The 25,574-nt window shown below is 38.3% G+C and overlaps 3 protein-coding genes across 11 annotated transcripts; 1 reads left to right on the forward strand and 2 right to left on the reverse strand.

Annotated features, from left to right (window-relative positions):
- Positions 1-27: 27 nt before the first annotated feature.
- LOC127251402 (chromatin modification-related protein EAF1 B-like) lies at positions 28-15,886 on the forward strand. Of its 8 annotated transcripts, none has more exons than XM_051275069.1 (25): positions 29-385; positions 1,913-2,112; positions 2,210-2,264; positions 2,340-2,437; positions 2,524-3,943; positions 4,045-4,164; positions 4,360-4,515; positions 4,978-5,163; positions 5,406-5,486; positions 7,920-7,977; positions 8,058-8,566; positions 8,674-8,727; positions 9,113-9,161; positions 9,261-9,457; positions 9,548-9,601; positions 9,707-9,787; positions 10,037-10,174; positions 10,259-10,375; positions 11,206-11,306; positions 11,473-11,679; positions 11,768-12,131; positions 13,045-13,405; positions 13,475-14,752; positions 14,862-14,967; positions 15,543-15,886. In XM_051275069.1, the coding sequence occupies exons 2-23, from the start codon at positions 2,024-2,026 to the stop codon at positions 14,674-14,676; spliced, it is 5,697 nt and encodes a 1,898-aa protein (XP_051131026.1). In that variant the 5' UTR covers positions 29-385; positions 1,913-2,023; the 3' UTR covers positions 14,677-14,752; positions 14,862-14,967; positions 15,543-15,886. The 8 variants fall into 8 exon arrangements, with proteins under 8 accessions (XP_051131031.1, XP_051131029.1, XP_051131026.1 ...); XM_051275068.1 differs by having other exon boundaries at positions 14,862-14,913; XM_051275070.1 differs by having other exon boundaries at positions 14,874-14,967.
- Positions 15,887-16,485: 599 nt separating this feature from the next.
- Positions 16,486-18,652, reverse strand: LOC127251980 (uncharacterized). The gene is made up of 2 exons (XM_051275964.1): positions 17,308-18,652; positions 16,486-17,221 (listed from the first exon to the last, which is right to left on the reverse strand). Exons 1-2 carry the CDS (start codon positions 18,567-18,569, stop codon positions 16,633-16,635), a joined length of 1,851 nt encoding a protein of 616 aa, XP_051131921.1. The 5' UTR covers positions 18,570-18,652; the 3' UTR covers positions 16,486-16,632.
- A 2,916-nt stretch (positions 18,653-21,568) lies between these two features.
- On the reverse strand, positions 21,569-24,959 carry LOC127252119 (BTB/POZ domain-containing protein At5g48800-like). 2 transcript variants are annotated; one of them, XM_051276159.1, is made up of 6 exons: positions 24,765-24,959; positions 24,400-24,490; positions 24,039-24,105; positions 22,773-23,951; positions 22,120-22,657; positions 21,569-21,710 (listed from the first exon to the last, which is right to left on the reverse strand). In XM_051276159.1, the coding sequence occupies exons 1-5, from the start codon at positions 24,790-24,792 to the stop codon at positions 22,136-22,138; spliced, it is 1,887 nt and encodes a 628-aa protein (XP_051132116.1). In that variant the 5' UTR covers positions 24,793-24,959; the 3' UTR covers positions 21,569-21,710; positions 22,120-22,135. The 2 variants fall into 2 exon arrangements, with proteins under 2 accessions (XP_051132116.1, XP_051132117.1); XM_051276160.1 differs by having other exon boundaries at positions 24,400-24,661.
- Between the last annotated feature and the right edge of the window lie 615 nt (positions 24,960-25,574).

The raw sequence follows: 25,574 nt of genomic DNA on the forward strand, positions 1-25,574 counted from the left end.
TTGTTTGTTTGTCTGAGAGCGAGTAATAAAATAGAAATCTATTGTGTGAGAGAGAGAGACAGACAGAGAGAGAGCGAAGAGAGTTTTCTGGGAAGCCAGTCGACCGCGAAGGGGACGAGGCTGACGAACAAATTCTACGTTGGAATCTCGCGCGGGGACGATACACACATGCATTTCTATGTATCTATTCATCTCCGTTGCCGTGGTGTAGTGGAAATGCTTCAATAATTGGACGTGGTCTAGGGCAAAATCGTTTTCAATTTCCCCCCTCTGCTTTTAGCTCAAGTGCCGTGTGCATCAGACGCAAAACCCTAGGCGACAACCGCGGAGTCTCGAAGGGTCTTCTCTTTTTTCCACCCCAGGAGCGCAATTAATCGCAATTGAGGTATTATTCTCTCCTCCCCAGCTCTGGAAACCCTAGAAAATTTTGGAGCTGTGCTTAAGTTGGGATTAACCTAGAAAAGCTTCCCGCGCTTTGGGTTGATTAGTGTAATTAATGATGGCGGAGTGATCGAGGTTTCCTTTTTTTTTTTCGTCCACGTGTCCGTTTCGATACATTTTTGGTTGAATTTGCACCGAGGGTTTCCGGTGTCTACTTGTATATGGGCACATGCAAGCTTCTACAAGGTTCGCGTCTGACATGGCGGATTTTGTGAGGCGTTGCACGTAGAATTAACTGAGTTCTTTCTTTATGGAGTGATTCTACTTTTCCGATGCTTTAGTTGATCGCATGCAAAAAAATGTGAACACGAAGTTTCTTGGTCACTCTGTTTGAATGTCTGTGTCTTTATACTCTCTCGAGTCTCCTCAACTTCTTTCTTCACTTACAATCATGGCCACAGATATGGCAATCGTTTTTTGTTGAGGTTGGGACTGCTTTCTATTCCTCGGACAAGTTTTGATTGAATTGTTGTATTAGGCATGTGTTTGTACTGGTACTTTAGTAAAATTGCTTTATAGTAGAACTTAAAGTGAAGCGCATGCAATGTGGTGCCACCTGTTTATGTAGCTTTCTACATTTTTCTGCTGAGCTTGGGAAATGCCCAGGCGCTATGGAACATGACTTCTGCGGTGCGCATTTGATTATTTTGTCGGCCTTTGTCTTTGCATGTAATATTGTATCAAATTTCACTGTACGGTTATTAATGTACATTGAAAATTTGAAGGAATGGCTCATCATGCAGTGTACTAGAATGAAAGTTATTTGTTGTGGAACAATATAAGATAAAAATTCTTGGGCTTCTTTCAGATGCTGTAGGCATTTGATTACTTTTTCCACCCTTTGCCTTTGCCTGTAATATTGTATCAAATGATACTGTACAATTATTGCGTTTGTGGAAATCTAGAATGTAACACTTCATGCTGTGCATTAGTATTTGGAAATTTAGCTTTTGAACAATGTAAAATCTTTATTGACTTTTCTATGTTATTTTATTTTATTTTATATCTAGTTCGAGCATATTTAATGTAATTTCTTAGGTCACTTCTTGTTGGCATATTATGTTTAAGGCCATTAACTTTTTTTTTTTTTTTTTTTTTTTTTTTTTTTTTTTTATGCATTATTGTAGATATACATTATTTTTGTTGGAACACAGTCAATCACTTATTTATTACTATTGCTCTTTGATCAGTTCTTTTGGACATAACTATCATTCTTTGCTTTTAGTTAGTAGTTGATTACCATGGTAAGTATGTTTCAATTGTAGTGCTTCCAAAAGAATCCCTTCCTCATTTGGACTCCTGCACCATATCTCTGAAAGAATCCCTTCCTCTTTATCATTCAAAAGGATGAAAAAGAAATGAATATATGCTTCCAAAACAAAACATTCAAACATATTTGTTCACCTGTTGTCTCATTTCTGAGTGCTCTAATTTTTTCTTGTTAACAATCTTTTATGTTCTTGTTTGTTAGTATTTTGATTTTGGCATGACTTGATCGAGGGAATGCTGGCTGGCTTTTGAATTGGAAGTGCGTGGATGCTGTTCCCATCTTGTTCTCTTAGTCAATGCGGAGTTTGATTCTATGGGAGAAGTTAATGAAGGTGGGATTGGTATTACTGACAAAACTTCTCCCAGACGAGCAGCAATTGAGAAAGTTCAAGTCGAGCTCAGGTAATAGGGCAATGCTTGTGGATCTTACGTTGGGGAACATACATTATTTTCTGCAAGATGTGTGATCATATCACTGAACAATTACTGATGCTGACAGGCAACAATATGATTTTCGGGAGAAAAGGCAACGGGAGTTGGAGTTTCTTGAAAATGTATGGATCTAGTAATTTCATTGCATTTCCCAAGTAGAATTAAAATTTATCCATGCTTGGTTATTTCATTGGCAGGGTGGAGATCCCCTAGAATATTTCAAGGATAGGAATACTTTTTCCCTTAGTGTCCAGTCAACTTCATTTACAGGTCAACATCCTGAGCAATATGTGAGGTATTTTACATGACTTAACTTTTTATTGATTATCTAATTGGCTGTACATCATATGAACTATGTTTGTGTTTTCTTTTGTTTTACAGTGAAGCAAAAGGTAGTTTTGCATTGACTGCATCTCCTCATGGAGATTCTGTTGAAAGTAGTGGTAGACTTGGGGCAATTCCTTGTGAGCCCAATAGTGCGGATAACCTTATGTTATTAGAGGCAGAACGTACATTTTCTGAGGGCAATATAAATTCATCACATCCCAGAAAGGGCGACACTTTGCTTTCTGCAAAGTTGGCTCAGGTAGACAAAAAGCAGAGAACTCAGGAAAGTGGGGATTCCGCTGCTTTTTGCATCCCTAGACAAGCTTATAAGCGCCGGAACAGGTCCCGCCCCAATCGTGATGGAACTAGGTCAAGTTCGACCAGTGCTAATCCAACTTGTGGCGATCATGGTTCCTCTTTACCTTCTCTTCATGGCCCCACTGAAGTTAAGAAATCAATATCAGATGCTGAAAATCAGAAAACGCCTTCAAATTGTAGTAATAAGTCGACAACTGCAGCAGATGATGCCTTTCAAAATATTGAATCAACAGAGAATAAGCAGGATAAGTCAGTTGATGGAAGGGCTGCTGAATCAACTTCACATCTTATTGAAAGTGTTCCAACAGGTTTGGCATCAGGTGCTATTGCTTCTGCAACTGCACTGGATGGTCAACATAATCCACAATCAGGGGATTTGATAATATCTACCCAAGTGGAATCTGATGCACCTGAGGCCATTCAGGCAATGGAAGAGGTGACTTATTCAGTTTCTGAGTGTCAGCAAAGTGTATTAGCTGCTAATGTTGATAACCTTCCCAGTTCCTGTGATATGAATGGTTTTGGAACCCAAATGGAGGGGATGGACAATGATTCTACAAATAGCAGTTCTTTACGAGTCATCAAGGGCTTGGATTCTGCTTCACCTTACCCCCCAACCAGCTTAACTGTTGATGGGAATAGCAACAATGAATTATGTACTATAACGAGGAAAATTGACTCAGATGGGATGATTAAGGATCAAACAGGTGTACCTGATGGCACTCTAGTTGTCCAGGGTGATGAATTTGTACAAGAAAAAGAAACTAATGGTGTTGATAGCTCCACACTAGTCAAGTTGGAGGGCAATCATTCATGCAAAGGTCTGGAAGAGAATGGCTTTAAGATCTTAGTTGGTGAAGCAGTATGCTATAGTGGATCTGCTTCAAAAAATGAGGTGAAGGATAAAGTTGTTCGTGGAGGGATGGAACCCAGTGAGACCACTCTTTCGGAATCAGGGGGGAAAACCTCTGAGGTGTTGGAAAATAAACATGGGTCACATAATGGAAGTACTTTCAGTGTTAAGCCTCTGGATTCTCCTGACATTACAATTCCTGGTCTTCATGATGGTGGTACTCCTTCCCAGCCACCTCAGAAATCTTCTGGGCCTGACTCAGTTGACGAGGAGTCAATCTTGAAAGAAGCCCGTATTATTGAGGTTATAATAACTCATTTACTCAATACTTTTCTAGTTGTGTTGTGATTGAAACAAGTTTTAATGTAATATATTGTTAAGCCCTAAATTTATGAAATGAATAGGCAAAGCGAAGGAGGATCATGGAGTTATCTGCTGCTCCTCCTCCAAAGCTACGCCAGCTGAAATCGCATTGGGATTTTGTGCTTGAAGAAATGGCATGGTTGGCCAATGATTTTGCACAGGTTTGATCTTAAATACCCCAGATACTTTTGTTTTTGTTTTTTTTTTTTTTTTCATCTCCATTGGAATTATAATTAACAATACCCCAGATACTTTTGTTTCACATTCAGTATTCTGCTTGCACAGTCTTTTTTTGGTAGGTTGTATATTGTTTTCTGGAAATAGTAAGTTTTTTTAAGAGTTTCCTCATTTTGTAGGAACGAATATGGAAAAAAGCTGCTGCTGCTCAAATTAGTTCCCAAGTTGCTTACAAATATTCGTTACGAAAGCAAGAAAGTTCTTCTGGTTTGTTGGGAAAGAAACTTGCTCATAACTTGGCAAATTCTGTTCTGGAATTCTGGCAATCTGTAGAGGTATATTATCATGGGGTTACTTTTTTTATGATGTAGTTAATATGCTTCTTTCTTTTTGAAATTGATTTACAGTTCTGCTAAACAAATTGTTATATAAATGAAGTGCTAATGAGAATATGAGATACATGCGGATCAAGGTCTAACTTGGAGCTCCTAATGGTTGTGAGTTAAAAAAGTCATTGTCTTTTGAAATCACAAGTTATATAAGTAAATGTTTCTTAGGTGTTTTTGTAAAGCACTGTTCAGATGGTAAAATATGCATGATAATTTTGAATTATAATTCTCTCCCCATTCAGGGAACATCATTCATTGATTAGCTCTCCTTCCTTTCTTCTCCTTGTGTAACTTTGCTCGTGTTACCCTTTTTTTTTTTTTTTGAGGCCTAGGGTGATGACACATGTTAAGGCCATCACTGATCTCCATCTTCTAACTTCTTCTTTTTACCTATTTGCAAATTTACAGGAGACAGGAAAAGTGGTGGAGCAGAAAAGTCAAGATGATGGAGAACATTCTCTGAAGGCATATGCTATAAGATTTCTGAAATATAACAACAGTATTGCTCATACTAAAGCTGAGGTGCTTTCAACACCAGATAGATCAATTGGTGTGGAAATTCCTGACCTTTCGTGGGAGGATAAATTGACAGAAGTATGAATTGTCAACCAAGTATCTTGTTATTTTGTGTTTAGCATGATATCCCCTCTTATATTCTACCCCACTCCTCCCCCGACTTAGTCACCTTATACTGAGCCTGACCTTTTGTATGAGCTAATGTCTTTTAAGCTTTTCTTTTTCCTTTTTACATGTTCTGTTTTATGCTTTCCCTCCCCCCTATGAAGCTCTTAATTAAATAGGTTTACTTATTCATTATTTCTGTCATTATCATTCAGGAGAACCTCTTCTACACAGTGCCTCCTATGGCCATGAAGACCTACATAAAATCAATTGAATCATTCGTGTCGCATTATGAGGTATTAATACTTAGTTCACCTCTTTATAAAGGAAAAAAGAATACTTAGTTTGCTATCTCATTACAATTTACAAATAACAATGTATTACTGTTTCATCCTTTGCACCCAGTTGCAGTTTAACTACAAGTGATCTGTTGAACTTGTTGAATAATAAGAACAAGTTGGTATTATTCAATCATGAAGTGACCCGAACAATTAAATGGGTTACTCATGAATTTGCTTGTTACTGGTTGAAGTGTTAATTTTGTTAGCATATTGTTTACTTTGTCTTCCTCCCGAGAAATTTCTAAATAATGATGGGTATGCATTTTAGAACATACATAACCATTTTCCTAGATGAGCATTACGTGGTTGTTCGCAAGTATTCATGCTTACTCTGTCTACAAAATAATTGTATAGGAATCAAATAATGATTTTATTTTATTTTTTTTTTATTTTTTATTTTCTCTAGCAGGGTACCTATAAATATGCATAAAATTTGTGAAGAAATAATCTCTACTTCAAGTAGCATGTGAAATTTTCATTTAAGTTGTCCATAAAACTTGTTTCAACATAATGATGGACGTGCATGGTCTTGGATTCTAATAAATGTAGCTGGTCCTTTATATTAGACGGGGAGTAGTTGTCTGAGTTGGGTGGTTCATTCTGTTTTACAAATTTGGGTCTACAATACATGTTTTTCGGAACACATTAAATACCTTAATCATCTATAAACGTATCAATAACACAATTTATTTAAAGTAAACCAAAAACATTTTACATGTTTATCTGCTACATAATCCCGTTTATTATTATTATTATTATTTATATATATATATATTTTGTGAAGTAGATGTTGAAAATTCTTGTGGGTTTGTATGGAAACTTTGATGGGTCTGGTCTGCTGTATTTTCAGTCCCGGAAAAGGTGTTTTGGAGTCTAATGAAAAACACAGAGATTAAGTGGTTTCTTTTGCTTCTTGATGCATTTAGAAGATATAATAAAAATATTATTTGAAACTTGTTTGGTCCAGAGTTTCTGGATATGATGGAAAATACATGGGCTTAATGAAGCCCAACTATAATGTCATGATAATTCTCTTCACACTACAAAAATCTCAGTTTTATCCGCACTCAACTATTGAATATCCCTGCTATCATAATTTTATACCATGCGTAATAGCACATGTGGCACGTCATTGCTCCATTTTCTATGGCAGAGGCATGCCTTGGCGAAATGGTGTTTGCCACAGTTGTTTTTTGGTCCTAATTAGTTTTATTGGTGTCTAAAATTTCCAGATGTCAGACCTTTTCTGCCTTAAAAATCATCTTCCCACTTCTCTCCTGCATACTTCCGTATCTGCTTCTCTTGTTCTGCTTCCAATCCTCCACTCCACTCTCATCCAATCCTACACTCTTGCATTATGTTAGTTTTATTTTATTTCATTTAAATTCAGTGTAGGTATTGTTTTAATTTTTGTTAGCTTTCCACTAAGTATGTCATCATTTGAAAATATTGTACGTTGACCTATAGCATACTTCTGAACTCTAATACTAAAAACACCATATAAAGTAATTTTGTAAGAATGCTAAAAGTGATGTCACAACTCACCAGACTGCATATATATATATATTTGCATATTTATTATATATTAAAACTTATGCTCCGTGCCGGTGCCTTGTGGCATTTACAACTCTCTATGTATTGTTTTAACATAGGGGTAAATTTGTCAAATTATCGTAATAACCTTCATAATTTCATTTTATTATATACAAAACAACAGGTGTATAAATGATAAAATTAACTTCATGCGAAATAATATTTTTGGACTTCTTATTCTTATTTTAAGGAGAGTAGAGTAGATTTATTTACAGAAGGATTTTTTATCTCATAGTTCGGGAGTATAGGATATTTTATAGTGAAGATGGAATAATCTTGAGCTACGAAAGCTATCTATTCGGAACTGAAACTAAAGCAGTTGATAGTCTGCGCTGCCTAGGGCGCCGCTTTTCTGCGAAAAAAATCTGCCAAAAAGCTGATTTAAAATTTTCATTTCCATGAGCTTTCTCTAACCATTTCTCTCAAGACTCTCCTCTCATCGCATTGAATTTACCATTAATGTTGCAAATCTGATTTCGTCAATTTCTTGAAAAATGAAATTAATGCATACTTGTAGAGAATCTTGTCGACTCTATGGTCCATCTTTGTTAGACACTGCTTTATATATAGTAGGAATATACTATATTACTTGCTGGTAAGGAACAACAAAATGAAACAGACATTCATAGAAGCTTGCTATAAGTACCTCAAATCATGGTCCGAGGATGAAATAGTTCACATTTTTTCTGCTCTTTGATGCTATGGCCATGGGAATGGGACTATTTATAATACTGGCTAATGAATTGAAGTATGGCTTTCAATATTGTCACCAAACTAACTCACTTTCTTGCTCAGAGAATTGGAGGAAACATTCAAGAGGAGGTTGAAACATCTGGATGTGACGTTATTTCAGGTAAACCTGATAATACTGCTGTTAGATTCTTCCTTGTTATATTTTGAAAATTGCTTTTATCAAATCTTCATTTACTACAGAGATTGAATCTCAAGATAATGCTTATTACGAGGATGAAGGCGAAACAAACACATATGACATTTTGAGGGCACCTTCAAGAAAGGGTCAAAAGAAGAGGAAACAATTGACCCATGCATATGACATGAGAGCGTATGAAGTTGGCTCAGATATGTTGGGTATACACTATTCTGAGACTAAACGTCTGACACAGCAATCTGCTTTACCGGCAAAGCGGGCAGGTGGCAATCTTAATGTGTCAATCCCAACAAAACGCGTTCGAACTGCTTCCAGGAGAATTATCAGCCCTTTCAATGCTGGAACATCTGGAGGTGTTCTGGTTTCAACCAAAACAGATGCTTCTAGTGGTGAGAATAATTCATTTCTGGATGATCAGGGTACTCCATATGGTGGATCACTTATTCCTAGTGGTTTGGAAGTTGAGTCATTTGGGAACTTTGAAAAGCAGTTTCCATGTGACTCTACAGAAATATCTACAAAACATAAGAAGAAGAAGAAAGCAAAGCATCTGGTATGAAGTGACATCAAATTTCAATTATGTGCTGGTAATTTGTGCTTTTATTGGGGAAGAATAATTGCTCCCTCAACTAATTTTCATTTGGTTTGGCATTGTGTCAGAATGTTGCATATGAGCAGCGATGGCAGGTTGATTCTTCTTTTCAGAATGAACAGGTGGGTCAATTTACATTGTTTGACTGATCTATATTTTTCAGTCTGGAAGTGCAAAGCTAGATACATTATTATTGAAATTTCCTTCTAACTTGATACTTATAATACTGTGCTTCATAAATATTGTTATGGATAGGATGCTAGCATTTTATATGGAATTAAAATTTTAGAATGCCATCATCATTTATAAGGCGTTGGCTTGGTAATTGCCAATCTTAAGGGATCAAATATGATTATATTAACACCTTATTCATCTTGAAGGTCGTGGAATGAAGTCCTTACTATTTTTATGTTTTCATTTCTCACATAAGAGTATAATTTTATTTATTTTTATTTATTTTATGCTTGTATATTTGTGAAGTGTTGATTGTTTTATGAACATATCCAGAGAGATCACCTGAGGAAGAGTTATCAGCTTCACACTAATGGCGGCAGTGGTAGTGCTTATTCTTTTTGATCTCTTAATAATATTGGTGGTGTTTGATGATGAATACATCCTTAATCATAGCTGATGTGCTTACATGTGATTTTTGAAGGCTTATTAACTCATCCCTCAATGAAAAAGTCCAAGGGTATGCGGCAATCACATGATAACTCTGTTGAGAATATCACACCCGTTAGCGGGTCTGTTCCTTCTCCAGTAGCCTCGCAAATGAGTAACATGTCAAATTCAAATAAATTTATTAAAATACTTGGTGGCCGTGACCGGGGTAGGAAACCTAAAGTTCTCAAGGTATGTGTGGTTCCATACTACCCCTTTAGTTTTTCAGTTGTTTATTGTGTGCATGGTAGAAACCCTGAAAACCATTTTAATTTCAATCAGATAACTTCTGGGCAACCAGGTCCAGGAAGTCCCTGGACACTTTTTGAAGACCAGGTGAATTTTTTGTTTACTGACTGCATATGCACATAAAATAATACATCTGCATGTATCTTGTTCCATGGGAAGGCATTGTCATGTGCAATATGTTCAACTTTCTAGGCTCTTGTTGTCCTGGTACATGATATGGGCCCGAACTGGGAGCTTGTGAGTGATGCTCTAAATGGTACAATGCACTTCAAGGTAACTGTGTCTTAAGTCTTATTATATCTCTTATCTTGTGTTTCTTTACAAAGATTATGCTGCACTCTGATCTGAATGAATTCTAACCCAAGACTTCTAATGTGGATTATTGGGAATCGATCACTCGAGTATTTCGTAGGGGGATTTTGGAAATCTTTTCTTATGACGTGTACAATTTTAATCAGATGGAGATGCAAGCTTCTCTTGAATCTCTATCATTTAAATCCTATTATTCATATTATGCAATAGAGTACATACCGCAAAGCTAAGGAATGCAAGGAGCGCCATAACTTTTTGATGGATAGAACTTCTGGTGATGGAGCAGATAGTGCTGAAGATTCTGGGTCTTCCCAACCTTATCCTTCGACTTTACCTGGCATTCCCAAAGTAAAATTTCTTTCTCCTCTTTCTTCTCTAACATAGTATAATCCTTTTACCTGTAACCTAGAATTTTCCATTTTTTTCATATAGGGAAGTGCCAGACAGTTGTTCCAGCGTTTGCAAGGGCCAGTGGAGGAGGAGACCATTAAATCTCATTTTGAGAAGATTATCATCATCGGGCAGAAACAACATTATCGTAAATCTCAGGTATTTTAATGAAATTAAATGTGATATACATTCATGTTCCACTTTTATATTTCTTGAAAATATTTTATTTTTTGTGGACTTCTCTTTTGTTTGCTAGCTTTTTTTTTTCTTTTTTTCACTGTAGAACGATCTGCTTCACTCTTTTGAGCTTTTTAGCTCTCTGTGAATGCTTATATGCTGTGTTTATATCTTTACTTGTTAACTGCAGGTATACTTGCCTTTGAGTTGTGTTTTGCTTATTCTTACTGTTGCATGAATACTCCCATGTTTATTTTGAGAGCTAGGTAGATAAGGAGTGCTAGTCTTGGCTCTATTTTCACAGTATCATGTTAATTTAGATATCTTTTTATTGTTCTGCGTGATGATTGAAACTGTGAGCGAGTGGTTAGAATTTTGGAGGGGTGGTTTGTGTATGTGTGTGCGTTTTTTTGTTTTTTTTTCTAAATAATTCTGCTTTATATTTTGCAAACTAAGATCTTTCGTAAGGTTGCTGGTTTGTGTTTATCCCGATCATGACATTTTTTACGTTGCAATAATCAGGGTTTGGTCTTGCAATCTTTTATTTCATTATGTCTTTACTTGGTGCAGTATTGGCAAAACAAAAATTCATCTGGCTGCTCATAGTCATTATATGCTACGTTATTGCTTGTAATTAACATTTCCATATTTGTAATTTATTGAATTTTGTAATGGACATACTAATAATCATTTTGAATGAGATATTATTAATTATGTGATTGTGGATTACATGCAGCTTGATGCTTATATGGTTTATTATTTTCCCTTGTTATTCATTATGTATTTTCCATGTTGACATTATTTCTTTTAAGAATGATAATCAGGACCCAAAACAACTTCAACCACCTCATAATTCTCACATGGTTGCTATCTCCCAAGCTCGCCAAAATTTCCATGAAGGAGGGAATTTTACGTAAGTGATTTCACTGGTTTGATTGTGTGCATTTGGAGTTGAACTGTTCATGGTTGAACTTGAAATTGTAAGAGTTGGTGGAATGTATCTTTATAAATAACTGACTGGCTGTTTATTCCTTTTTCCTGGTCCTTTCGTCAAATTCACTACACATGATCCTGTAAAGTCCTCTGGATCTTTGTGATGCTACCACGCCTGGACCTTCCACAGGGTATCCAGGGCAACATTCTGGTGGGTCAGCCAATCCTAATCAGGGTACTGCAACTCCTCTCCATCCTGCACCTGGTGTTAGTTCTGTGTTGCAAGGATCCCCAAATACTATGCTTGGCAATAACTTATCATCATCATCAGCCACTCTTAATTCGTCTGTCAGGTAATAAGATGTAATGACATAACCTTATTTCTGATTCTACTTTTGTCTTTTGATAGGGGACACATTTATTTTGCTTGCCTTTCTATAGGGATGGTAGATATGGGATTCCTAGGTCTGCGTCATTATCAGCTGAGGAACAGCAGAGGATACACCAGTATAATCAAATGATGTCTAGTAGAAGTATGCCTCAAATATCTCCTTCTGGTACTCCACAAGGAATGGATCGTGGTGTTCGTCTCCTTCCTGGTGGTAGTGGCATGGGTTTAGTATGTGGCGTTAATAGAAGCATGCCAATGATGAGGCATGGGCTTCAAGGTATTGGTTCTTCTTCTATTACAAATTCTGGAAATATGGTTTCCTCAGGTATGACATCAGCTAGTGCGAACTCTGGTATGGTTTCTGTGCACGGAAGCTCAATGTTGAGACCTCGTGAAGCATTGAATATGATTCAGGTATGTGATTAGATCTTCTGGCGATTAACCTTGATTTGCCTACATGATTTGAAACTTTAACTGGGAAGGCGTTTTGAGATAAATCATATAAGCTCATCGTTGCTTTATCTTCTGTGCTTTATGGGCATGAGATGTATAGTTGATGCATCTTTTGAAAATGTCCTTGTCAATATAGTCTTTCCTTTTCTATCTGAAGCTTTCTCTAACAATGAGAATGAATTATTTTGGCACTTGTCACTTGCAGAAAGTGCATGTATGCTACACACAGAAAACAATGCTCCAAGGATGGGTTACAATTTTACATAGGCAATGGAACTTGTAGGGTGAATAACCACTTAATGCTTTAGTAATCTGTTATTTAGATTTTTGTATCATAAGTGGAAAGTTGTAGGATGTAGTAATATTAGCTTTCAAGGAAGTGATGATTGGTAATTCCACTGAGGCCTTGAGTGGGAGAGTATCATCTCACTCAAGTGTAAGTTTTAAGATAAAAAATGTTTTTTTTTGCACAGTTTAAATGTTTAGATTGTGATATGTAAAATGACTTCTTCAGCACTGAATTGTGGGGAAATTGTCTTACAGTTGAAATTATTTCAAACCATATCTTTTAATTAATAGAAGAATTGCACAGTTAGATTGTATCTGTTTGACAAAAAATTTGAAAAGAGTTTCTATTTGAACAGTTTGAAAGTTCTAAGAAGATAGAGCTTTTGATAGGAGGGAAGAATTTCGAATTTATGTTACAAATCCTGTGTAGCAGAGTTTTCGAAATGGCACGTGTTTGGATTATGCATTTTTCAGGTTTCAGAAGAATGCAAACATAGGTTTTTTGGTTGAGCTGCATCTCTCATGCATCCCTATTCTACAGTTATAATGTGTACTCTTTAGTAACACTCAATTCTCTGTCTTGTAGCCTGGCCTGAGTCAGGATTCACTGCAACAAATGATGGTACCTGATCTTCAGATGCAGGTCTCACCAGGAAGTAGCCAAGGAATAACCCACTTTGGTGGGTTGAGTTCCTCCTTTCCTAACCAGACTTCTCCCTCCTTGACGTCGCATTCTCTCCATCACCAACCACCACATCCAATGTCTCCGCAGCAGCCTCAAGGATTTAGTGCTCATGATCTACATATTCAAGTACCAGGAAATAATATCTCAAACCCACAGCAGCAGTCTTATGCAGTTCGCGTGGCTAAAGAGAGGCCACAGCATCGTTTTATGCAGCAGCAGCAGCAGCAACAGCAACAGCAGCAACCACAATTTGCAGCATCTGGTACTATAATGTCACATGTACAATCACCGTCTCAACTTCCTATATTGTCTCCTAAAAAATTTTCTCAAGGCCAACTGCAAACAGGCTCTGTACCAGCTTCACTATCGCCTTTGGCATCAGCATCGTCTTTGAATTCTATTCCACAGCATCAGCAGAAGCATCATGCGCCATCCCAGGGAGTTGTACGTCATGCACAAGGTGGTGGTAGTGGGATGACTAATCAACCCAACAAACAAAGACAAAGACAGCACCAACAGCTTTCTCAGGCTAACAGGCAACATCCCCAGCAAAGGCAGCAGCAACAAGCTCAGCAGCCATCTAAGCTTTCGAAGGGAGCTGGGAGAGGAAACCTGATGTTGCAGCAGAATATCCCAGCTGACCCTGTTGCAGAAAATGGAGTTTCTACAAACCCAGGGAACCAATCTGCTGAGAAAGGAGGGGCCACACATCAAATGCAAGGCCAGGGCTTGTATACTGCTTCAACACTAAATGCTGTCCAACAACCAGCAAAGCAGTATGGGGCTTCAAAATCATCCAACCAATCCATGCCTCAGCAAAAAAGGAATTCTGGCCAGTCTATCTCATCAGCGAAACACATAAACCAACCTTCTTCTCATATGGACGGTGGCAGCCGAAATCATGTTCCAGCAGTTGCTACAGGTCTGTCAGCTAGTCAACAGTCCACTGGTTCTTTGTCCATGGCTGGTTTAAACCATCTCCAGGTGCCACTGCTGTCGCAACAAACGCCAGAGATTCCAAAGCACCTGGCTGTTCAAAGATCTGGTCAACCTAATGGCCAGGTCAATACTGACTTATTGAATAAGCCAGAAGCCAGAGATTCAGATACTGATAAGAAATCATTAAGTAGTTCTGCTGAGATGGATAAAACGGCAACATTGTGTTCGGCTGCTAACAATGCAAGAAACGTGGTTCAGGTCTCTTCAGCTGGTTCAGAACCATTATTGGATCCACAGACTTCAAATTCAGCAACGAATTGTTCCTTGGCATCAGCCCCCTCAGTTGCTAGTGCGTCTGCTCCTCAGGAGAACCTGGGGATGTGCCAGAAACTGTCGTCAGCAAAATTGCCATCAATTAGGCATGACACTAGTACACAATGGCAGCATCAGTCATCGCAACACCAGCAGCCAAACTCACCTGTGCTCCAGCCTCAGCAACACCAGCCGCCACTACATTCTCAGCAGCAGGCGCAGCTTATTAAAGCAGGGAATGATAATTTGTATAGTAGGGCTGGTGAACACAGATTGGAATGAAGCACATCCAACATTTGTGTACGGTGGTTGGTCCTACCCAATTCTGATCTGCATGCTGTTGAAACACCGTGTACAGGTATCATTTTTAGAAATGTCTCTTTTTGTTCATTGTTATTCATGTTTTTGAGGTTCTTTATATTCTTCTCCAATTCCATATTTTAAATGTACATGATTTCTCATTCCAGTCTGAATTTTAGATTTGATATCTGGCAAAAGAGAAGAATGAAAAGGAAGCTGGTAATATCTTATATATCTCTCTTCAAATCAGCACTAAAATTATTCTCTAGCAATGTAAGTCTGTTGTGTCTACCATACTACTCCAGAAAAAGTCTTCCTCACCCTACTTATGTGTTGAACTTATGTGTTGTGTATGTTACTATAAATGTGATGCATGCATAGAGATATACCCCCTCAGTTATTCAAAGTTATGCTCACTTTACTTTTTGCTTATAAAAGATGTTTTTGTTTCCTTTTTTAGCAAAAAAAAAGTACATTTTTTTTGTACATTTTTACTATAAAAGGCAAAAAAGAAACAATTATTACCAATTTTTTTAGATGAAGGAGGGAATAAATTACAAATTATGTGGCCAGCAAAAATATGTACTTGGATAGTTCTTCTGCATAGCTGTATGAGATATATGTTCAAAATTTAATACTAGAAATCAATCCAATATGGTCTAGTTGGGTCGAATTAAGGATTCATTAGAAACTTCAGTTTCCTGCGCATTTTACTATTGCATTTTGTTTGCACTCTCCTTTATTTATAGAAAAAAAAACTATCATGATTCTTGGAAGATTTCTTCTTTGTTAAATAGGGAATTCTTGAAAATTAGTCTGGTTAATCCATACATTTTGTGGTTCTGTAGGAGTGGCAACTTCTCATTTGGCAAAATCAAGAGTTGTCCAAGAAATTTATGAACGCGGGGCATCGAATTTTTGGAAGTATTGTATATGGACATTGCTGCCGTGTAGGGCTTGTGGGAAGACGAGACTGTAGAGGTAGTTGTACAGGGTCTCATCTTTCCTTTGGCTCCATTCCCTTATTGTTTTAATTTTGTTGCTCTTCTTTTTGGATGGCTTGGCTGGCTCTATTTGTTTTTGCCTGGTTAGGTCGCCATGTATTGTTTGTTGTCGTTGGTTGATATTATTATGGCCCCAAGGCTTTGGAATTTTTGTGAATATATATTAGTCTCGTGTATTCTCTAGCTAATTTGCATTCCTAAAAAAGTGATGATGAGCTATTACCCCTATATATCTATGTCATTGTTCATTCTGTTGTTTGTGGTCAAAATCTCTCGGTAATAATAGAGATTGACCAAACAGGATCAATCTTTGGCTAGCACTACCAGTTCATGGGATTATTTTGGTTTGAGTTCATAGATATATATGGTAATCGTAGGTCACTGAAGTCAATTAGTAATGATGGGACAACAATTCTGTGATTTATTTATTTGTTTTTAAATAATAGTTTGTCTATGATTAGTATAAGTTTTTAATGCAGCATCAATAGTCATTTCTACCATACTTTTTAGACTTGTAGTCAAAGAAGTTACTACTATTACTTTTATGTTTTGTTAATTCTAGAGCATCCCACTGGAATTTCATAATCCTATTAATTATGGGTCAAAGTCACGCTTCCTTGTTTAGCTAGCTAATAATAATAACAAAAACTTAATTTTTATGGATAATGGAGGTTATATATATGACGTTCTTCATGATATATTTTTCTATTAAAACTAATTAAGTTGAGAAAACATTGACTGGAGAACATGTACAGTAGTATATCATTGATATCTTGTTCATTTATTTCCTCTGCCAAAATGTACTAACTAACAAATTGCATTGCAAAAACAAACCTGATCATCTGTTCTCTACGTACACTGATCAACTCAAAAAACAAACAAACAAACAAATCAATCAATTCGATCCAATGCTCATCATCATCGTTATCATCACTCATTCATTATGATCAGCAGCTACCTGCAATTCATTATCCTCCTCCTTCTTCTCCTGCTTCGAGAACTTAAGAACAACCCCACCATTCTCATTTGGCCGTGACTCCACCCTACGGTACGCACTGTGATTCATTGGCAGTTGATTCGGCAGCGATAATGGCGACCTCTCTATTTCGGAAGGAATAACCGGCCTGTGATTCAGGAATGGCGACTTCCTGAAGTACTTGATGACGAAGTAGGAGGAGCCTTCGGTGAGCCGCTCATCTAGCATACTGTAGATATCGATCTGGTCGCCAGCCTTGAGTCCATGCACCCTCACGTACTGGTCCCAACCGTGGGTGAGGCGGTAGCTGACATTTCCGTCGTCGTCCTCACCGGGATACTGCCTCAGCACCATGCGGTATTCTATGTCGTCCGTGCCGGACATGGAGATGACCTTATACTGCACAAGAGATGGATTGTCGACCAACTCAGGCTCGTCGCTTAGGGCGGCTGCCTCGTAGATGTCGTTGAGGTAGAGATGGCCGCCGGGGACGACTTCCCTCTCCGTTAGGACCTTCGTCACGCAGATGTCGTTGCCTGGTAGGTTTCTGATCATCCAAATATAATTATAATCAATTTGGGGATTAGGGTTTTGGGGATTAATTAATTAATGAATTAGTTAGACATAAGTTACCTCATCCAATTGCCTGTATCCATCTGCACATGATTAGGAGGAGGAGTATAGGACCAGTCCGGCCGATCTGCAAAGGTAGGCACACTGATGCCGATAGCTTCGCCGCCGCAGTGCGGCGGACGAGGAAGCGGAAGACGGTTAATATTCTCCTGAACCTGCAGCATCATTGCGAACTTGAAGTCGTATTCTTCTTGAGCCAATTTCTTCTTCAACTCCAATTGCTTCGCTGAATCATCTGATTTTTCTTTATCATCTTTATCACCATTACCGACGTCGTCGACCTTCTCATTCTTCTTCTCGTCGTCGTCGTCGTCGTCGTCCAAGTCTGAGTAGTCTAAGTAGTCGAAGCCACAGGTGAATCTTAAATCCATCGACTTAATGTATACCTTGTTAGGATCGTCGGCAACCTTGGCCTTTCCCTTCTTCATGTACCTCTTGCGTCGGACTTTTTCTGACTCCCATTTCTCGTAGTGGTCCTCGCCGTTCTCCGGCTGGAGGTTTCCGTTTACTTTCTCGGCGGTTTCGTTATGATCGGCGACGACGATTTCGCCGCCGTTTACTTTCCCGGCGGTTTCGTTATGATCGGCGACGACGATTTCGCCGCCGTTTACTTTCCCGGCGGTTTCGTTATGATCGGCGACGACGATTTCGCCGCCGTTTACTTTCCCGGCGGTTTCGTTATGATCGGCGACGACGAATTCGCTGCCGTTTACTTTCCCGGCGGTTTCGTTATGATCGGATACGACAAATTCGCCGTTTACTTTCCCGGCGGTTTTGTTGTGATGTTCGACGATGATTCCGCCGTTTACTTTCCCGGCGGTTTTGTTGTGATGTTCGACGATGATTCCACCGTTTACTTTCCCGGCGGTTTTGTTGTGATGTTCGACGGTGATTCCGCCGTTTACTATCCCGGCGGTTTTGTTGTGATGTTCGACGATGATTCCACCGTTTACTTTCCCGGCGGTTTTGTTGTGATGTTCGACGGTGATTCCGCCGTTTACTTTCCCGGCGGTTTTGTTGTGATGTTCGACGGTGATTCCACCGTTTACTTTCCCGGCGGTTTTGTTGTGATGTTCGACGATGATTCCGCCGTTTACTTTCCCGGCGGTTTTGTTGTGATGTTCGACGATGATTCCGCCGTTTACTTTCTCCGCGGTTTCGTTTTGATCAGCGACGACGATTTCGTCGTTTGCTTTCCGGGCGGTTTCATTATGATCGGCCGCGAGGACAGTATGGCCGGGATTTACTTTTCCGTCGTCCATTTGGTGATGGACGGATGGGTGAATTTGCGTAATCTAATTTTTTGAAGAAGAGAAGAAGAAGAAAACGAAATGGAAATTAAGGGTTCGGCTGTGGGTAGTTCAGAAATGATAGGGTTTAGAAGGGATTTTGAATTTATTTGAATTCCGAGTAATGAGACGGTTTGGATAAAGTTTCATATATCTATATAAATGAGTTTCGTAATTTTATTTTTTATTTAATATTTAATTGAGACAAAACTAATTTTAGTCTCCTGAATTTCACTAGAAAAATTTAATCCATTTTTAATTTACTGTAAAAATTTCGAATGATTACGTCGAAGATTAAATACGATTTTATTTCACATAATACGAACTTGTTATGTACATATTTCAATATGGATGTATTTCCAATACGTACGGGTGTATTTAATCGCACAACACGGCCATATCAACAAATGCGTATGAACACGGCCGTTGTGTCTTGTTCAGATAAACATTGACGTGTTTGCTACTGAACACAATCTTGTTACACATTAAACACCGATATTTTTTCATCGAATAGTCATGCATATATGAAACGTACATTGAACACAAGCGTAGTCATTATAAATACAATCATATGTCACGGTTGAACATATAATTTACATTATGAGTTCAACTAAAAGAATTAAAGGTGACCGATCAATCATCATCTTAACTTAGAAGATATAATTTACACCATGAGTGAATGTGTGATATGAATGTGAAAATTGTGAAGTCGACGTAGCTTGCAGAAAAATGAGTTGTTGTTTTGATTTGATTCTACACAATTTATAAAGGAATTTAGGACAAATATAGCTGAAAGCATTAGATGAAATATATCACAACAGCAACCATACAGGGCGAAGAAGTGGGCACTATAAATAACTTAAAATGATGTTGAAGAGTAATATGACAAATTGTGGGACTATTCCGAAGCTTTGGAACAGTCTAATCCTAGTCGAATGTATTGATGAAATTAGAAAGTAATTTTATTAATGACGAATGTAGATTTAGCAAGTATTATGTATGTTTGAACGCCAATATGTGTGCGTTTCAATTTGGATGTCAACTTTTTATTGGTGTTGATGAATATCACTTGAAAGACCTTTGTCAAAATGTTTTCTTGATTGTCTTAGGAATTGATCCCAATGAATTGTATCCCATGTTGTATGTTGTTGTCAGGAATGAGAATCCCTAAACTTGAGAATAATTTTACTTTTTTGAAATATTTCGAACATAGACCATGATAATTATATTATTATATCCGACAAACAAAAGATCTCATGTTTACCATAGAAAACATATTTCTCCGATACGAAAATGATTTTGTATTTGTCATTTGTATGAAAATATAAAAACAACGTATCTTGCAATAAAATAAAATATTAATTTGGATAAGTATATAATAAAGGGAGATTCAAATATTGAATTCAAAATGCATTACATTGTCATTGATTGGCTTAGTGACAAGTTGGTTAATAAGGTCATTCAATTAAATTTTTTTCTTTTTTCTGCTTGAGCATATAATTACCATAATAATATTACAGTGCAGTATTTACTGTTGCACCTGATATATAATTTCATTTACATAATAATTTGTATGAACATATATATACATTTGAAGATATTTTGGAGTCTATTGTGCTCTATGCTCTCTCTGTCTTCGCAGCTTCCAATCCAAATTGGGCTTTAGATCGACCTCAGCATTAAGCCCAAAATACAAATATATATTCTTTTTTTTTTTTTCTTTTACACTATTAAAAAAAATCGAAAAACATACAAAAAGATGACTCTTAAGCATGACGTCAGCATATCAGCGCACCATCGGATCCATCGAATAAAGATAACGGTAAGAAGCAGACTCGAAATATATGCACAAATACCACCCAAATTCCAATTAATTAGTATACTCTCAATTTAATATACATAAATATATCAAAATTATAAATACGTGCAAAAAATAAAGAAAGCACAACAAAACAAAACATGTTTGACATACAAACCACAACAACAACAATAATAAATATCATAATAATAATAATAATAATAATAATAGAAACACTCCCCATTGCCAAGATATTTCCTTTCCCATTTGGATCAATTTCCATTCGAAGTTTCCTAAGAAACCAAATCTCATCCAATCACAAGCCACTACAAAAAATCCCACATTTTCCTAAGGCAAACCTCTAAATCTCCACGCCATTTTTGTCCCAATCTCACCATCACCTTCCCTACAAATACCCCATCCCCCCCCACCCCTACTCCCCCCTCCTTCCTACTCTCATACACACACATACAGATACATACAATACAAATATATATATATATATGCATATGTTATCAGACAGTCAGCAGCAGACATGGGAATCCTCACAAGGAAGAAGATAAAGAAGCAAGACAAACCTCGGAAGAAGAATCCTGTCCTAAAGATCGTTCATCCCCGCGGATACGTCGAGCTTTTCCGCGACCCGATCCCGGCCGGAGAGATCATGAGGAGGTACCCCAGATACTGCATTGCCAGGCCCGACGTGTTCGAGTTCCCCTGGATCGTCGTCCGTCCCGAATCCGTTCTTGTCCCCGGGAAGGTCTTCTATCTCGTGCCGTATACTACTTTGGACAAGCTGCTTAAGGCCAAGACACAGCAGTTGGAGTCCCTCAATCTGTCAGCCAGGCCTCGACAATCACGTTCGCCCATTAAAGCCCTCGAATGGGTCGATCAGGAATCGAGACGCGGCGGCAACGGGACGCTGGAGGGCCGTGTTTCGGACGGCGGGAGTCGTTACAAGCAATCATTCTACCACACATGGAATAAAATGAAGAGGAATCTCATGACCGATCAGGAAAGGTTCGATCGCCTGGATTTGGGGCTCGATTCGCCGTTTTCTGAACCGGAAAGTGGCGGATACGACACGAGCCCTGAACCTGTATATTCTAAACTGAAATCATGTCTGAGGCAGCCAGACAGTGACCGGAAAAGACTTAACCTGAGGGTGAGTTTTGCAGATTCTGTTGTCGTCGCAGGGAGCCGGAGGGAGTCGCCGAGTCATTCGTCAGGAGAAAGATCGGGTACTGAGTAACAGTCGAATCTTGGTTGCAGTCGAGGCTTTGTTAATGGATGCACTTCGGACAACTGCGAACCACCTGCACAGACCATTCAATTTTTTTGTTCATATGATGCAACAATCTTGTTGTTGTGTAAGAAGATCGTTTAGTAGATTCGTCACAATCAAAGACGAGGTATGTTTATGGTACTAAACAAGAAATCTGAAATTAACTAAAGGACATGAAGAACTGCACAAGTACCTATCAAAGTTGAGTCATCTTTCCTTCAAATTTCTACTATCATCAAGATTCTTTCGAAGTCACTATTTGTCGAGTAGGTGATATTCTAGAGCAATGTATAAATATACACAAAAAAGATGCGCACGTAACAATTTAAACTCATAGATGAGATAGCAATCGAACATGCTAAGTAATCAAAGAAGACAAAATAAGGGCGGCATGGTAAATAACAAGCAAGAGTATGATGATCGTGTAAGAAACTAGATACCTGAAAATGATCTTCGTCATGTTCTTTCAGTAAACCTTGATTCTGATCTAAGTGATTGCTTTGACGCCGGCGAGGTTGAGCCCCTTGAAGAACCATGGCCAAAGATGTTCAGCTTCACAAACTTTTTTGAAAAGGAGCTCAAGAGTTTCCGGGAAGTGGATCTCTCCAGATTTCTCTTCATATAGACATGATCTTTCTCCAGGTCGTTTAATCTCATCCGCATTCTTGCAAGCTCCAACTTCAAGTCCCGATTCTCTCGCCTCAAGGAAGCATAGTTATCCCGTGGGGACATTGCAGCACTGCGAGCACCACTGTTGATTCGCCATGATTGGTGCATTGGCTTCGGATCGTTATCCGGATAGGAAGAAAATAATGAGTTTCGAAGCCTTAGCTGCTCGTGGTAGAGCACTTGAACTATTGATTGGAGAGGTAAGCGCTCGTTTTGGGCAGCATGTGCGCCAGCTTCCTGTGATAGTTTCTGGAAATCGATCAATTTACACAGCTTTCTCCTCTCCTGCTCTGGCAAATTCTGATGAGCCTTGGCAAAATCAAAAGTCGCAAATTAGTTAGAAGCTGCAATGGATTGGAAATCCAAATGTAAACAAGAAATGAAAAAACGTGTAAAGATATCATTCACTAGGATTAGCACTTACTTTTAGGTAGATGTCGATTGCTCGATACAAGCCATCGTGGAGAGTGCGAGCATGTGCAGGTAAAGATTCTGCGACAGCCATGAACTTTCCGAGCTTGAGGTTTGCATCAGGGGCGATCTCCGCCAGGTAATTGTCGACCAGTTTAGAGACCTTGAACAGAGAGGTTTGGGAGGGCAAAGGGCTGCCTGTCTCAAAGACTGAATCACCATCATCATCATCCATGTCTTCATCGCTGTCGTCCCGCTGACAGAAATTTACGAGTATTCTATGGATCGTGTCCACATCAAACAAGGTTTCTCCAGCATGGCGGAACAGAGGTATCAAAAGATCGTCGAGAGTAGCCATATCTAGCTGGGATCCTATCCGCCTCTCAAGATCGAGCCTACATGCAACCGAGCAGTCGAGCATAACAGCAGTGCGTAGCATGCCAAAGAGAAAGGTCATGGGAACAGCGAATTTCTCGACCGGGAGGAGGCTAACTATGGTCTCGACAACTAGCCTTTCGTGGTCGCCAAAAACTGGATCCACTTGGGACGACTGAGTATTGGTTTGGTTCCATAAGCCCAGCTTTTTTATCAATTCCCTTTCTGCATAGCTAACGAGCGAAGCTCCGATGCTTTCTGGTCTGACTCCTCGGCATTTGATGGCAGTTATCACTTTCTGGTACAAATCAATACGAAGAACGGACAAATCTTCAATCCACCAGTCTCGCTCGCAGGTTGTTTGCTTACTCATTTGAAGTCTCCCTGAGCTGCTGTACTCTAGCCGTGAAAAACTTGAAGCGATCTGCTCGACGCAAGCTTTGGAGGCAATGGCGTCAATGCATTGGGTGATGATGTTGAGCTCATCAGCGAGTGGGAGCAGGCTCTCGCATTGTTGGAGAACTTCAATACACATCTCTAGATTCTTGCAGACCACGCTTCGAAGGTATTCTTCTGCTCGGGAGGCGAGGTTGTTCTTCGAATACTCTTCAGTCATTTCCAGGTAGTCTGAAACGCAGCAGAGCTGCGCGACATTGGCAGCCGTGATTTCAAAATTGATGCCATAGCAGAACTGGGCTGCAAGCTCAAACGACTCGGCGCCTCCGGGGAGGTTTTGGAGCTCGATTCTGGATCCATGTGAGTCACGATGCTCTGCAACCAGCTTTCGAATTCGTCCACTTCTTGACACAAGAGGAAACTGCAATTGGAGGAAGCTGGAATGCATAAGGTTTACAAGTAATGTAATAATTGGTGGGATTATACATACATGGATGAAGAGCCTGACCTTATGCAATGAGAATGTACCTCCGTCTACTTCGATGATTATATCGCTAGGAACGTCTCGAAACACCCTACAAAAACATAAGAAGAATATTCCTGAGATTCTAGTTTTGACTAAGCACAGACACACACATACATCAAGAACATCCTCTTCATCTCCTTCAACAGAATTGCGGCAGAAAATTAGCACAACTAGGAAACAAGTTCAGTAGCGTTGATCATAACAATTTGTGAAATTTTCAAGAACATTTTGTATTCAAAGCATCAAAGCAGTGGCACCAAGCAATTACAGCAGGATCAATCAATCGATCAAGAGAAGAATCACATGCTGAATACTAGAGCTCACAAATAGAGAATAAACAAACCATTCGCTGCAACGTTGGCGGGCGCTCTTAGCCATCTGCTGGTGATGATGCTTGTCCATTGAAGAGGATAATAATCCCGACTGGAAGTTATCTGGAGAGGAAACAAAACAAGAAGACAGGATTGGGCTGACAGTGTCTTATTCAAGCATTTCGTCGAACACTTTCTGTGCAAAACTGTACAAAGGGTTTCCCCTTTTTGTGGGACATGGACATGCCAGAAAGCACCACATTCCTTGCCAAAATTTTGTGCCCAAAAAGTGGCCTGAATAAAGCAGAAGACCAGTGTATTGTACGCTTGTGGAAGACTGCCGTGAAACCATCTCTCAATTCAGATATTAAAATAACAAAACAGCAATGATCATTACCTTGTTCAAGCATTTGTCCCCCGAACATAGTGACTCAATCATGGATTAATTCCCCTTTCCTCGCATGCAAACAAGCCATCAAATACTACTCTCTCTACAGACTGACTGGCTGACGATATACTGCCTCCCACTTTACCTATTCGCTGTAAGAAAGATATACAAACCTTGTGCTGTGTAATATAGAGGTGGTAGGCTTAGATGTATTTGATTGTTTTTTAATTTATATAGTAAGTGAGTATGACATTTTATTTAAATAATAATGTATTTTAAAATTCAACTATAGAAATTTTGGTAATAAAAATATTTGTTTTTTCTTACTAATTCCATACTTCAAAACAAAAATTGGTGTGGGCTACAATGCATCAAATCTAGGGTGCTCGTTTTTTTTTTTCGTTTTTGCCTATTAATTTTATTTATTTATTTATTATTTTTGTAAAGATAACATTAATTGTAAATATAAAAAATAATTTAAAATAATAATTCTTCTTTTATCCAATTGTGTGTTTGTTGATAGATTTGTTTATTTGAAATTATATATATACAATTTTTTATCATTTTAAATTAAGTGCAATATTATAATTAATAAACTAACATAAATAGAATATTTGCAAAATAGAATTAAATAATAAAAATAAAATAAAACAAAGATAAAATTAAAAATAAGATTGGTATAAATTATCAACATTTGCTTCACATTAAAATGATGTTAATTTTCAAATGTACCTTAGAGTCGATTTTGAACTAATGTTTATTTGTGTGACTTGGATTTGGATTTGAATTTTACTACTTTAAACATTCAAAATATTAAAT

Source organism: Andrographis paniculata, unplaced genomic scaffold, assembly GCF_009805555.1.
Source record: "Andrographis paniculata isolate CXL003 unplaced genomic scaffold, ASM980555v1 Contig45END, whole genome shotgun sequence".
Taxonomy (NCBI): Eukaryota; Viridiplantae; Streptophyta; class Magnoliopsida; order Lamiales; family Acanthaceae; genus Andrographis; species Andrographis paniculata.